Source organism: Bipolaris oryzae, assembly GCF_000523455.1.
Source record: "Bipolaris oryzae ATCC 44560 unplaced genomic scaffold scaffold_9, whole genome shotgun sequence".
Lineage (NCBI taxonomy): Eukaryota > Fungi > Ascomycota > Dothideomycetes > Pleosporales > Pleosporaceae > Bipolaris > Bipolaris oryzae.
The window spans coordinates 74334-88786 of record NW_006911285.1 but is presented as its reverse complement, the minus strand read 5'-3'; the positions used below and the strand labels follow the sequence as shown (position 1 = coordinate 88786).

Sequence of the window (14453 nt, the reverse complement as noted above, 5' to 3'; positions counted from 1 at the left end):
GTGAAATGTGCATATGTGACTTGTATATGTATGCGGAGCATTCTGGATTCACGGCATCAAATTAGCATGAAATGAGCGCATAGCGAGGGTGTTTTGGGTAAAAATGCATATAGACAAGATAGCATCTGGATATTATAATGACTTACCATAACTCTATTTCTTAATACACTCGCATCCCTAACCTTAGATCCCATACGTAACCTTCAGCCTCCTCTCCAAATGCCCCTTGGCCGTAATAACCCCATCCTCCCCTTCCTCACTCAACCCCAACCTCCGCCTCTGACTCCTCAATTCCGTCTCCCCCTTGCCCTCACGCCCAAACTCCTCAATCAGCGCACTAGGTACAGCCTCCAACCGCACATCATCCAGCGGATGACAAAAATACGCCATGCTATACCTCTCCTCGCCACCCCCAAACGTCACCCGATGCACCGTCGACTTGAGCAGCCCATTCGTCCAATAACACAGCAAATCCCCAATGTTTACCAGAATAGGCGGATGCTCAAGAGCATCTGGATCGGGATTCACCGGCACGGGAACCCAGCTTTCCCCATGTTGCTTCGTTAGCAGCTCCAAGCCTGCCTGCCCGGGGAGCCGGAACAGCAGGGTGACGCTACCGTAATCCGAGTGCGCGCCTGCGCGGATGCTGGTTTCGTTGGTGGTCGCCGTGGATGACGTCTTGGGGTAGTACAGCAGACGGAAGATGGTGCCTGAGGGCCCGCGAGACTGGTCGTGGCGGGTGCTGAAGTAGTCTTTTTCGGGGATTTTGAGGGCCGTGGAGAGGAGAGAGAGGATGTGCGTGCAGAGGGTGTGGCAGCAGGTTTGGAAGCGGGATATTAGGGGTGTGGACGAGGAGAGGGGAGAGGGGAGTGGTTGGAGGGTGGGTTGGGGTGGGGCGATGTTGAAGGCTTCTTTTGGGTCACCTTGCTATGAGGGGAGGTTCTCTGTTAGGAGAGTGGAGGTAAGAGGGGGGGTTTGGGTGGTTACTATTACCTTTTGGCCTTGGGGGTCGAGCGATTCACCTTGCATGGATACCCACCCGCGGTTTATGCCGCCTGCTTTGTCTGAGTGGATTGCGTACTCGGCTTTTTGTTCTTTGGGTGAGGCGAAGAATTGTTTGCTCTGATGTGGTTAGTTCTGATAGTTATCTGTTTGGTTGATGATGTGATTGCTGGTCTTACAAGTTTGAACATATCGTCTATGTCTTGAGGTGGGATGGTTACACCATCATTCTTGATGTAGAGAAAGCCATGTTTGGATGCTGCAGCGAGAACTTGCTGGGCTACCTCCTCGGATGGATTCGATATGTCAATGACAGGGATAGAGCCCTGGTCGTGCTTGATGCTAGTCATTTTGTATAAAGTTCGTATAGGAGATTGAAAGAGTGAAGATCATAGATAACACAAGTGAGGGGCAATGCTCGTATTCCAACGGCTGATGCACTAAACGAAGTCTATGCAGAGAGGCTGCAATGCTTGCAATTTCCAAATTTAAGATTTTCCAGCTGAAGTATGCCGCCGGTTCATTTACTACACCTCCATACGCCATGCACTCGCGTAGCAGTGCGGCACTGTACCTGAACTAGCGCCCGGCTGATCAGGGATTCTAAAGTTCCCACGTTACACGCCAAGACATGGAGCTGCGTCGGAGCTCCCAATTTCCCTACACAAGCACCCCGCAAACACTTCCAATTCATCCACGGTTGCCCTGACCATAATCCTACCACACTAGTACCACGGTATCATTTCCAAACTTATATTAGACCACCTTTTCGCATATTCCACCCCTCATTCCCACCGCCTATCTGGCAAGTCACACCCGCGACTGGCGCCATGATCCGCGACTTTGTGCAATGGACGGCCGCCTTCAGCGAGACTGGTGAGCTCGAGCAGTTACGCGGCTGCCGCGTAGGCATTGAGGCCGCCGAGTATCTCAACCAGCGTATTCTCAACCACCCCCGCGCAAAGGAGCCCCTCGTCCCCGCACTCGGAGGTCTCCCATTGGCATTGGCGCAACACATCGAGGAAGATCTGGCCGCTTTCCGCAGTTTCGAGATTGAGCCTTACTTTGTATTCAGTGGGTTGGACACCACAAAGCAAGGAAACCCGTTCGGGCACAAGACCGCAGAGGCGACTGTGAATGCAGACGCATGGAATTTGTACGACAGTCACCAGGCTGAGGCCTCAGTCGCTCGGTTTGGAGAGTCAAGTATGGCAGTGGGAAAGGACTTGGTTTGCATACGGTACTGACTGGTTATAGCATACGTCACACCAGAAGACCTCTTTCGCGCATTGCAATCTATCCTTACCGAACAAAAGACCCGCTGGATGGTTGCACCTTACAGTGCCTGGGCTCAGGTAACAGACACAACACAGATGTGGTAGCAAGGCCTAATAATTTACAGCTAGCATATCTTGAGAAGACCGAATACGTCCACGCCATCGCCGCTTCGTCAGATGCCCTCATCTTCGAGGCCACCCGAATCATCACATCATGGGACTTTGAGGCGCGGCAATTCAGCTTCATACGACGAGAGAAATGTATTGCCGATCTGTCCAAGTTCGTCAGCGCTCCTCAGATTTCCGACGATGTCTTTCTTGACACTTGCATACTGGCTGGAACACCATTCCTCCCCACACTACCCATATTGGATGCGCCAAACAGGGCAGAGCTTTTGAAGCCTTACAGTGCCATTAAGATGATTATGAGCAACGGTCAGTCGGGCTACTCTGTTGTCGTTAGCAACAACGATGTCCCGCCCTCTGGGAAAGAGTATGTGACTAGGTACCAAAAGGCACGCCTGGTCGTTAAGAACCATCCTGTCTACACAGAGGACGGAAACATTTCGCCCCAGAACCCGGCCTCTATACCAAATGATGCGGTCGAGTACCTGGGTCGTAGGCTACCAGATGAGATACTACACTACATGTCAAAGGGCCTCATCAGCCCACGCATCCTCCAGTGGCGTACTACTGGCGAGATATTTGAAGTCCCCCCCATGGACGGAGGAGATTCGCCGGAATACAGGAATCTTGTGAGCTCAAAACTAATCCCACTACGGACATCGGCCATAAACTTGATTTCCAGCTCTCTGCACAACTGGTACCGACACAACGATCTTGAGCAGACAAACTGGTTTTCGCCTCAGGATTCAAATAGGAAACTGGCATCCACCACTATCCACGTGGAGAGGCCATCAGAAGCACAGGCTCCCTCCATTGTTGATACATGGAATGTCAAGGAATCCACCTTCAAAGACACCGTTGGAAAACACAATGTAAGCAATTGCCTTAACTGGCTTTCTTTTGGCATTAACATGAACATTAGGATTGCGGAATCCTTGGAGCAGCTATCTTGTCTTTGCAAGATGCTGATTTCGCTGCCAAGACCATATCTAAGAAGGAACATAAGAACCCACTCGCATCCTCCACCGAGATCCTTTACAACTCAATATGGCGCTTCCTCGCTTTGCGTGAGTACGTGGATCAGAAGACGCACAACTTGACTCCATGGGGAAAGGTTCTTGCTGCTGTTATCTCTGGACTTAAGGGCAAGCCAGAACATGAAGAGGCAGCGGTACTGGCAGTTGAGTTGATTCGCATGGGTCTCTTGACTTCAGATATCAACATGTTCCCTACATACAACGGCGCACCAATGCGTGGTAGCAGTAAGTCAACAGTTTAGATCCGGACAGGTTCACATAACTAACAACCCCTCAGCAAAGGACAAAAACTCGAATATGCTAGTATCTCGCGTTGCCGGTCTTGGTATTTTACACCACCGACCAATTGGCTTTACTGGTCCTCTCAGCCAACACCTTCTCGGATATAACTCCATCATCAATGTTGTCCGTCAGACACTGCGGGAACTTGTCGAAGTGGCATGTACACACATGCTTTTGACTGGCTGTGCCAATCGGCACGTTGATATTACATCAGTCGCTATGAAGTAAGTGCTTCTGGGGATTTTTCGTTTCTGGTAGCATGCTGACGTTCATCAGACTTCCCTTCCTTTTACCGAACAACTGCGCACTTAGCATTGCCGTCAAATCCTACCTTGATGAGTTACTTAGTAACGACGCCGATCCCACCGCTGCGGAAACCAAAGCACGCGTAATTGAAACGGCATCAACACGCTACTTCCCACAATCACTCAATTTTGTTGAAGACCTCACGACGGCATTCTCTATGTGGGACGCCATCTATGCTGGAGTCAACAGTGCAAGCAGCGCGACAATCCCAGAAGCCACCAAGCAAGCCTGGACGGAGACGAACCAATGGCTCGCTGAACGGCGATAGTACCGCGGAGATGACCAGAATATTGAGGAGTTAAAGCGCACAATGAGAAGGGAAGTGGCAGAGTACATAGCTCAAAGGACTCGATTACGAATTCTCAGGGGTGCCATGCGGGGCCTGAGACGACGTCAGGCTGCGGATCCAAGGGGGAGAGAGGAGGATTTGGAAGCTCTTGATGAGCAGATAAGAGAGCTGGCTTTATTGCTAAACTATGGGGAATAGTCATAATAAGATGAGACCCGTAGGCTTATGCTTTCGAAATGAGAGATTTCGCAGGAAATCTAATATTTTACCCTGTGAATTGATAGTGTATTTTTGCTTTGCTGGCTGTGATGTGACCCTACACTTATGAAATGAGTGTTGTGTAGTTGTGATTATGCAATTGTTCTGAGCGTAGTAGGCGAGTCATGGACATTTGGACATGACTGATGAATGACAAGCAATACCCTCATACCTTGAAATGGTTAATAGCGGCATACATCTTCTGTTCTTCTACTTTTGCAGGACACATGTGGTGCTGAACTGAGAGAATTGAATAGCTCCTGGCTCATACCAGCGGGTGGACGTTGTACTATACGAAATCGGGGCTTCGGGCAATATGCCTTATCGATACGTGAAGGCCCCCCCCCATCACAACGTGAAACTACCGCACCTTGCTTTTGTTGGAGCCACATTGGCCATTAGTGTTATTAATATCCAGAGAGAGTGAGAAATAGTGAAGGCATGTTAAGCTGTTATACTCTGTTGGCGGGTTCGGGCCAGATTCACTTATCGTAAATACCCGAAGAACTGATATAGATATCTCTCTTGGCGTTCCTATGGTGGCGGAAGTGAGGCTGTAGCAGGCTCCAGGAGGACGCGTAGCAACGCCAGTCTCAGTTGGGTACGGCTAGTATTAACACCCACGGAACAGCGATTGGCCAAGCCGGCGCCTCTAGGTGGCGATGGGATACAGCTCGCGGTGAAGGGGACACAGTGTTTCTTAGTACCTAGTTTTGCTTGTCTAAGCGGTTCCAGCAACTTCCAATGGCGTTGCGGACCGAGCACGGACCTTAAGGCAACATTGAGCTAGCTCTAACAGTGAGATCACCGACTGTTCAAGCTCCAACTTACTTAAACCACCACGCCCCAGGCATAGAAGGTCGTTTAAACTCCATCTAACCCCCCACCCTACCCACCGATACCCTTCACACCTGCGTTGCTGCGTCAACTGTCACTCCTTGTACCGGAACCCCGAATCCCGCAGCACATCACATAGACACATCAGCAACATGTCGGCTGAACCAGACCACACGAAGCCGAAGCCGGATCTCTCAAAGTAAGTTGATCGCCACCGGCTTTAGAATTGACAGCATACTTACATGTCGATAGAAACCCGGACGGCGCTGAGCCCAAGGAGGTAGGCACTGATCAATGCTCTCGATGCGACGGCCCCACTAACCCGCCACAGAACGATGAGACCGCGACCGCCATTCTCAAGAAGAAGAAGAAGCCAAACTCGCTGATGTGAGTATATCTAGAAATGAAACTCTGAATTGGATACTGACCTCTATAGCGTTACCGACGCCGTCAACGATGACAACTCTATCATCGCCCTCTCAAACAACACCATGGAGACCCTCCAGCTCTTCCGTGGTGACACAGTCCTGGTAAAGGGCAAGAAGCGAAAGGACACCGTCCTCATTGTGCTCGCTGATGACGACCTTGATGACGGCTCAGCGCGGATAAACCGTGTTGTTCGCCACAACTTGCGGGTCAAGCACGGCGACGTTATCACCATCCACCCGTGCCCCGACATCAAATATGTATGTGTCATAGTGATAACAATGCGATTTCTGCTCAATTCTAATTTCTATCACAGGCCAAGCGCATTGCAGTCCTCCCCATCGCCGACACGGTCGAGGGTATCACCGGTTCGCTCTTCGATGTTTTCCTTGCCCCATACTTCCGCGAAGCCTACCGACCGGTCCGCCAAGGCGACACCTTCACAGCCCGTGGTGGTATGCGGCAAGTCGAGTTCAAGGTCGTTGAAGTCGACCCACCAGAGTTTGGTATCGTAGCGCAAGATACCGTCATCCACTGCGAAGGCGAGCCCATCCAGCGTGAAGATGAAGAGGGCAACCTCAACGAGGTCGGCTACGACGACATTGGTGGCTGCCGAAAGCAGATGGCACAGATCCGAGAGTTGGTCGAGCTGCCACTGCGGCATCCTCAGCTCTTCAAGTCGATCGGTATCAAGCCTCCACGTGGTATTCTCATGTACGGACCTCCCGGTACCGGTAAGACACTGATGGCTCGTGCCGTTGCAAACGAGACTGGTGCCTTCTTCTTCCTGATCAACGGTCCCGAGATCATGTCCAAGATGGCTGGTGAATCAGAGTCAAATCTGCGCAAGGCATTTGAGGAGGCCGAGAAGAACTCGCCCGCTATCATCTTCATTGATGAAATTGATTCGATTGCGCCCAAGCGCGAGAAGACCAACGGTGAAGTTGAGCGCCGTGTTGTCTCTCAACTGCTTACCCTCATGGACGGCATGAAGGCTCGCTCCAACGTTGTCGTCATGGCCGCCACCAACCGTCCCAACTCTATCGACCCTGCTCTTCGTCGTTTCGGTCGTTTCGACCGTGAAGTCGACATCGGTATTCCCGACCCAACCGGCCGTCTCGAGATCATGCAGATCCACACCAAGAACATGAAGCTCGCCGACGATGTCGACCTGCAGACCATTGCCGCCGAGACCCACGGTTATGTCGGTTCGGATTTGGCGTCGCTGTGCTCTGAGGCTGCCATGCAGCAGATTCGTGAGAAGATGGATTTGATCGATCTTGATGAGGACACCATCGATGCCGAAGTGCTCGACTCGCTCGGTGTTACCATGGAGAACTTCCGCTTCGCTCTCGGCGTATCCAACCCATCAGCTCTTCGTGAGGTTGCCGTTGTTGAGGTGCCCAACGTTCGATGGGAGGACATTGGTGGTTTGGAGGACGTCAAGCGCGAACTCATCGAGTCCGTGCAATATCCTGTTGACCACCCAGACAAGTTCCTCAAGTTCGGCATGTCCCCATCACGAGGTGTGCTCTTCTACGGTCCTCCTGGTACCGGTAAGACGCTTTTGGCCAAGGCTGTCGCCAACGAGTGTGCGGCCAACTTCATCTCCATCAAGGGACCCGAACTGCTCTCCATGTGGTTCGGTGAGTCTGAGAGCAACATCCGTGACATCTTCGACAAGGCTCGTGCTGCCGCACCTTGCGTTGTCTTCCTCGATGAGTTGGACTCTATTGCCAAGTCGCGTGGTGGATCTCAAGGCGATGCTGGCGGTGCTTCGGACCGTGTTGTCAACCAGCTTCTGACTGAGATGGACGGTATGACATCAAAGAAGAACGTCTTCGTTATTGGTGCTACCAACCGACCGGAGCAGCTCGATAACGCGCTGTGCCGTCCTGGTCGTCTGGACACGCTTGTCTACGTTCCTCTGCCTGATCTGGCGTCACGTGTCAGCATCATCAAGGCTCAGCTCCGCAAGACACCTGTGGCTGATGACGTTGACATTGACTTCATTGCGCAGAACACACACGGATTCTCTGGTGCCGATCTTGGTTTCGTCACCCAGCGTGCCGTCAAGCTGGCAATCAAGCAGTCAATTGCGATTGACATTGAGCGTCGCAAGGCTCGTGAGGCTGCTGGCGAGGATGTCGACATGGAGGTTGACGAAGAGGACCCAGTACCTGTGCTGACCAAGGCGCACTTTGAGGAGGCTATGCGCTCTGCCCGTCGTTCGGTGACCGATGTCGAGATCCGCCGGTACGAGGCGTTTGCGCAATCAATGAAGAACTCTGGCGGCTCGAGCTTCTTCCGCTTCCCTGATGCGGAGAATGCCGCGGCTGGTGGTGACCAGAACACATTTGGTGCTGGTGGCGAGGATGAGGACCTGTACAACTAAGGAAAGGGTTGTAGCTGGGAAGAGCACAAGAAGAATGGGACTGGGATGATATAGCCATCATGAGAGACGGGCTTAGCGTTTTTTTTCTTCACGGCAGGGCACTGCATGAACAGGGCCTTTTGAGGGTTCTGGATGAGTGCAGACATGAGGGGGTAATTGGGGAAGCATGACGACGATGATGATGATGATGCTGAGATATTGGTAGCAGCAGCAGCAGTAGTAGTTGCCATGATGCAGTGAATGAATGAGAATGCATGTTATGAAGAAGATTTGTATTTTTATTGTAATGTGATGTAATTTGATGTGATTGATTGATTCGTACCTAACGTGACGAGGGTATTTCCCTGGCACTATGGTGGTAGATGGGTCTACATACATGGATTGATTGTTGAACAAGAAGTTGTAGGTGGCTACACGGGAGTCTTGTCTACATGTACAAGTTCTGCATTCTCTGTCGTTGAGATGTGATGTATGTGTTGTGCATGGATATGCTGGCGAATAATGGATCCAAGGTGCTGCAACGGTGGCAGTTGCAAGGGGGTCCGTGAGGCCCTTGAACAGCGTTTTGCAGCGGTGGCATTGGCCCTATAGTAAGTAGGGGAATTTTTTCTTGACTGACAATGTGGCCTCTTTGCAATGTAGTCGTGATCCATAAGTAGTTTTTTTTTTGGATCGATGATAGATAGAGAGAGAGAGAGAGAGCGAGTGAGGCGAATGAGTCTTGGATTGGAAATGGAATGAAAGCAGAGGGCCATATATCACTTATCATCCTCATACGTAATCTCACACACCTTCTCCAACTCTTTCATCACACTCTTGGCGCCAGCATCAATTGCTGTTTTGGGGATTTTAAGATCGAATTCCAGGGCGTCGTCTGTGGCTCCGTCAGCGCCGTTGAGTTGATCGTCGCTTAGACCGTTTGTAGCGGATTGCGACTGCTTGATGTTGCTACTACTACTGCTGCTGCCGTCCAACTGACGCGTGTGCTCGCGGATACGCTGCATAGCGAGGTTCCTAGCCTCTTCGCACGTGGTGGCCTGGCCCGAGCGGAAGAGCTCGGTAATGTAGGCTCGGAGGGCGTCCTTGAAGCCCGACGAGCGCAGCGACTCGTCGAGCGTGGCTTCGATGTTGCGGATGCCGGGTCCCGCGAGCAGGGCCGAGTAGATGTTGTTGCGCAGGTCGCGCGAGATGCCGGACTGGGCTTGTTGCGTCGTGATGGGGATGGGGGTATCGGACATGATGGCGTATGTGTGTGTGTGTATGTGCGTATCGGATGTTATTTTTTATGTGGGGAATAGGGAGTGAGTCCGGTAATTGGGTGCGTTTTTTGGATAGGGTTGAAAAGAAAGGAGTGGTGTTTTTTAGGTATGGGAGGTTTGGCCGGGGATGGTTGGTCGAGGGTTTGATTGGGTATAGTATAGGATTGGCCTCCCTTCGCGGAATCAGGCGATTTTATTGGATGGGAGACGGGGGTTAGTAACCAAGAGAAAACAAGACCGAGTGGGGATAGTGTAAAGGGGAGTTAATTGATTGTGAATTAAGATTCGGAAAAGGGAAGGATTGGAGGGTGATTTCGATAAAAAAGAGAGAGGAGGCTTCCAGGGACGACGTTGGAAGAGAGCAATACCGGGTCAGCTTCCCAAAGTCGCGGTAGTTGCTGATCCTGTTCACGTGGGTTGGGGGCGCGCGTGGGGTTGTGCTTTCTCGCTACTGGGGGGAGGGGGGGGGCGGCGATGTAGTATGTCGTAATATAGGGATGGCAACTTTCCTTGTCAGGTGCGACGTGAGGTGCGGCGGGCGGAAGTAACCGATTTGGCGACGGGCCAGCCGGGGTGGAGGAGGGGTTTAGTTCACTTAAGCGTTGGCGGTGAAGATCCCGAGTTCGCATGGGATGAGTGGAGAGTGTGGCTAGGGAGGGGAAAGGGAGGGAGAGGGCGAGAATGGGATAGTGTGAGTGCTTGATAGTGAGTGCTTGGCTGGGGCGGTGGTATGAATGGAGAATGGAGAATGGAGAATGGAGAATGGAGAGGCAGGCAGGCAGGCAGGGTTACAATGGCAAAAGCAAGGAGAGAGGCCAAGGGCAATGGGGTGTGCGGGGCAATGTTACGTGTGGGTTGATGCTCGATGCTTGATGCTTGATGCTTGATGCTTGATGGCTGGACGTGGGTGTTGCATGCAAGTAAGTAGTGCGCTGGGTAGTGTACACGTAGAGTAAGTACTGACATCGAGGTACATGTGGTTGTAGGGCCTGTTAGCGGGTGCGGGCGGTACCTGCATGCTTTATCGCAATATTGGCTTCCAAGCAGCAGCAGCAGCGTCCAGCCAGCACGGACGCCGCCGGCTGCCCAGCTAGCCGCCTGTCGGACGGTATAGGGTATTGGCAATCCAGATGCAGAAGCAGACGCAGACGCTGCCTGCCCGCCCTGTTGGCGCTCGACTTCTTTCTTTCTTTCTTTTCTTTCCAGCCAGCGCCCTCTTCTCTCCCCTCTCCCCTCTCTCCCTCTCCCGTCATCTCTCTCTCGATTCCCATCCTCCCACCGGCTCGCGTGCTGTCCCCCCTCCCCCCCCCGGCGCATTTGCATGTTGTTGCATCTGCTCGTCATCTTGCTCGCACGGTCGAATGCACAGCCCGCCGCCACTGCTGCTTGCTTTGACGACACGCCCTCTCCCCCTCAGGCCGTCCGACGACAAAGCGCCTAGCCGCAAGCCACTCGCCCGGCGACGACAACCCTCTCCTTCTCCCCGCCTTGCTGCTCACCTCTGCCCCACCGGCTAGCTGTGCATCTGAGACTGAGCCTGCACTCCCGCCCTGCTCCCGCCATCGACGAAACACGCCGTCTCAATCTCGCTTCGTCTCAGACAGGGTGCCCCAATCGCCCTGGGGCCAGCCTCGAGTCTAGCGCCGAACCGCCATCGATAACACAGACCTTGTCCCTTCACGAGCCTGCCTGCTTGCAAGAGAGAGGCCTTGGCATCATCACCGGCCGAGATTCGATATCTCTCTCTACCTACATCTCTACCTGCATCTCTGTGCCAGCCCTCGGCCTCTCCTCCTCCTCCTGCTGCTGCTGTCACTCCGCCTTCAGCCCCCTCGCGTCATGGCATACACCACAAAGTACCACGAGGATTCGGATGCCGACGACGAGTTTGAGCGCCAGGCCATCTCCAGCCCGACCCTACCCGTCGAGTACGAAAGCTCGCCTACCAGCTCCGGCCCGCTCAGCACTGAACACACGCCCACCACCTTTACCCATTCCCGCGACAGCAAGAGCAGCCCAACGGGGCACATCATGGAGTGGAACGAAGACCAGACTGCCGACTTCATCGCCGACCTCGGCCTCGAGCAATACTCGGATACCTTTGCTAGTACGTGGCCTTGCTCCGCCCACCTTGGCTCTGCCCGTGTACATGTGTGTTTTTACTAATCTCCTCTCCTACAGACGAGGGCATTACCGGAGACGTACTGGCTGCACTACAGCATGCAGAGCTGAAAGAACTGGGCGTGGGCAGTGTGGGCCACCGCCTCACCATCCTCAAGGCTGTCTATGACATCAAGATACGGCAGAATGTGCCCATGGACCCTGATGACTATGTTCCATTGTGTGCGTGTTCTTTTTTTTTCCTTTTTCCTTTTTTTGTGCCATCTGCTTTTCTTCACGCCTTCCAGGCCCTAACAATGTATAGCTGCCGACACATCGGCACAGGAAGCCCCGCCTACACAAGACGACTTTGCCAGAGTCATTCGAGTAGTCCAAGCGCGCGACGAACGCATCCATACGGCCGAATCGGAACTGCGCCACCTCCGAGAAGACCTCAGCCGCGTCATGGACGAGAATAAGCGCCTGCGCGAGGAGATATTACCTCTGATTCGCATGTTGAAAGACAACCAGCCACTTCCAACTCCCCATGAGCACACCCTCACCTCCCCTCCAGCAACTCAAGAGAGATCTGCTGGAAGCAGTCTGTCGCGTAAGTTCTCCACCAAGAAGCTTTTCCTTGGTTCCGCGCCAAAAAACCCCTCTCCAACCATCCAAGAGCATCGTGCCCTTGTCGATCATTCTTCGTTGGATCCCTCAGCAGCAGCCGTCGCAGCTTCCTCACACCTCACAGCATCCCTCGGCAGTGGCGGCCCACAAATGTCGCCCAACTCCATTGCCCAACCCTCGCCTACATCGCCCGCATACACACAATCCCAAAGTCGCCAATACAGCCGCGACATACCCCGCAGCCACGACCATGATACAAACTCTGGCTGGAGCCAAACCAACACGTGGAACTCCGATGCCAACTCCATATCCGATCGGAACCGCGATCCCCGCGCCACTCCCGCACCACTATCCTCGCGACCCATGCGAAACAATGCTGCGCCAACACCGAACCCCGAAGAACGTGATCCTCCACTTTCTGGTGGCTCTAGCTCAATGAACGCCCCAGCATCGGGCACTTCCTCTTCCACACCCTCCACGAACCCACAAGTCGAAATATTCAAGTCGTTCCGCGTTTCCATCGATGACCCTTGTCACAAGGTCCTTCCCGTTGCGCTCAAGAAATACAATATTACAGCAGACTGGCGGCAATATGCTCTGTATATTGTCCATGGCGATCAAGAGCGTTGTTTGGGACTGAATGAGAGGCCTTTGATTTTGTTCAAGCAACTCGACAAAGAAGGCCGGAAGCCCATGTTCATGCTTAGGAAACATGCCGCACCACAAGAAGGCCACGTCAGTACCGTGGGCGGCAACGATGTACGGCCTGTAAACCCTCAGACAGAGAGCTTTGGATGGGGCAACCAGAACAGAGGCACGCCTCTACCTGGTGGCGTGTTGTAGAGAACCCGCATCCCCAAGACCGGGTCAAGACTTGTTGTATTTTTTTTTTCTCTTGCGAGCAAGCAAGCATTGTAAGATTCAAGAAGAGCATTGGAAGAGCATTGGAAGAGCATGGTTATAGGCAGCCACCGTCGGTAGTGTGGAGCCCATGGTTTGCCATAGCGAAAGATGGCTCAAGGAGTCATGGGCAAGACGACGGAGCGTTTTGGTGTATCCCATCATGATGAATGGAGTTTTGGCGCATCGATAAGGAAGTTTTCCTGGCACATAAACGGCGTTTGATCTGCCCAAGGTCCGCCTTTGTTTACTTTTGTAACTTGACTACACCGTCCAGAAGAAGAAAAAAGGCAGATGGACGGTGTGTATGTCGAAGAGTTGGGTTGTCACATTTATTAGAGTATAGGGAAAGGGAGAAAGAGAAAGAGGGAGAGAGAGAGAGAGAGAGAGAGAGAGAGAGAAGAGGGTACCAGGTTCGGATTTTGGAGATGATCTATCTTGTTCTTACTGCTTTCCACACGAAGGGAGCCTTTTTCTTTCTTGGAGCAGCGACCTCGGTCCCATCAAAAGAGGCCACGCAAAGTTTTTTTTCTATATATTTTATTTATTCACTTTTAACTTATCTTTCTAAAGCTGTTTATCAGTATATTGATTGCACTTGGCGTGGTGGATTTGTACCGATGCATCTACTTCAAAAATGAAGAATAAAAAGCATCATGTTCTGTTGCTGATGATCGCATGTACGTGGTGGTTCCATTCTTTCTGTAGTCTTCGTACTAGTCTTGATCTCGACTACTACCCCCGTGTCTATCAACACCTCTATTTCTGCACCTCGTATTTTCCCCCTTCCCCCCTCCTCCATTCTTAGCTCCTCTCATACCTACCTTGCCCACCCCCTCCCCTTACCCAAATTACCCCAAGTCCACCCACCCCCCCCCCAAAAAAAAGAACCAACAATGCCTTTAACAACCCTCATCTTAAAAAAAAATATCGAAAATAAGATAAAATAAGAAATAAAGTTTGAACGGGTATTGACCGAACCCTCCCCCGACCCTCCTTGCGCTTGTCGTTCGCCTAGCCTTTTTTTTGCCTGGGATATACCCCCGTGTCTAAATTTTTTTTATTCTCTAAAAGTAGGCTGCGGGATATAGTGTATGTGTGTGTGGCTGGGCCTAATTTTTTTTTAGTGTGGCTGTGACTTGGGGAGGAACAAGATCAGGGTTGAGCTAGGAAGTGGGGTCTTGGGTCTTGGGGTTTGGGTGAGGGGAATGCTTGCGTGGGTGAAACAGTAGTTGGGGGGAGGGGGGGGGGGGGGGGTGTTGAATATGTGCGGGTAAGTAGTAGTGCGTGTGCTTTTCTTAGAACGCGGAGATGGGCGATAAATGCAAATCA

General features: G+C 52.3%; 5 protein-coding genes across 5 annotated transcripts; 3 read left to right on the top strand and 2 right to left on the bottom strand.

Moving 5' to 3' along the window:
• Positions 1-183: 183 nt before the first annotated feature.
• COCMIDRAFT_32709 (uncharacterized protein) lies at positions 184-1635 on the bottom strand (the record flags this gene model as incomplete). Its single annotated transcript, XM_007685336.1, has 4 exons — positions 184-927; positions 994-1122; positions 1182-1344; positions 1628-1635. 4 exons carry the CDS (start codon positions 1633-1635, stop codon positions 184-186), a joined length of 1044 nt encoding a protein of 347 aa, XP_007683526.1.
• Positions 1636-4340: 2705 nt separating this feature from the next.
• COCMIDRAFT_83243 (uncharacterized protein) lies at positions 4341-4517 on the top strand (the record flags this gene model as incomplete). Its single annotated transcript, XM_007685364.1, has 1 exon — positions 4341-4517. The coding sequence occupies one exon, from the start codon at positions 4341-4343 to the stop codon at positions 4515-4517; it is 177 nt and encodes a 58-aa protein (XP_007683554.1).
• A 1049-nt stretch (positions 4518-5566) lies between these two features.
• Positions 5567-8235, top strand: COCMIDRAFT_83128 (uncharacterized protein; the record flags this gene model as incomplete). The annotated part of the gene is made up of 5 exons (XM_007685363.1): positions 5567-5613; positions 5667-5694; positions 5746-5801; positions 5851-6100; positions 6157-8235. 5 exons carry the CDS (start codon positions 5567-5569, stop codon positions 8233-8235), a joined length of 2460 nt encoding a protein of 819 aa, XP_007683553.1.
• A 758-nt stretch (positions 8236-8993) lies between these two features.
• On the bottom strand, positions 8994-9473 carry COCMIDRAFT_83398 (uncharacterized protein; the record flags this gene model as incomplete). Its single annotated transcript, XM_007685362.1, has 1 exon — positions 8994-9473. The coding sequence occupies one exon, from the start codon at positions 9471-9473 to the stop codon at positions 8994-8996; it is 480 nt and encodes a 159-aa protein (XP_007683552.1).
• A 1860-nt stretch (positions 9474-11333) lies between these two features.
• On the top strand, positions 11334-13064 carry COCMIDRAFT_22471 (uncharacterized protein; the record flags this gene model as incomplete). The annotated part of the gene is made up of 3 exons (XM_007685320.1): positions 11334-11601; positions 11676-11837; positions 11920-13064. The coding sequence occupies 3 exons, from the start codon at positions 11334-11336 to the stop codon at positions 13062-13064; spliced, it is 1575 nt and encodes a 524-aa protein (XP_007683510.1).
• Between the last annotated feature and the right edge of the window lie 1389 nt (positions 13065-14453).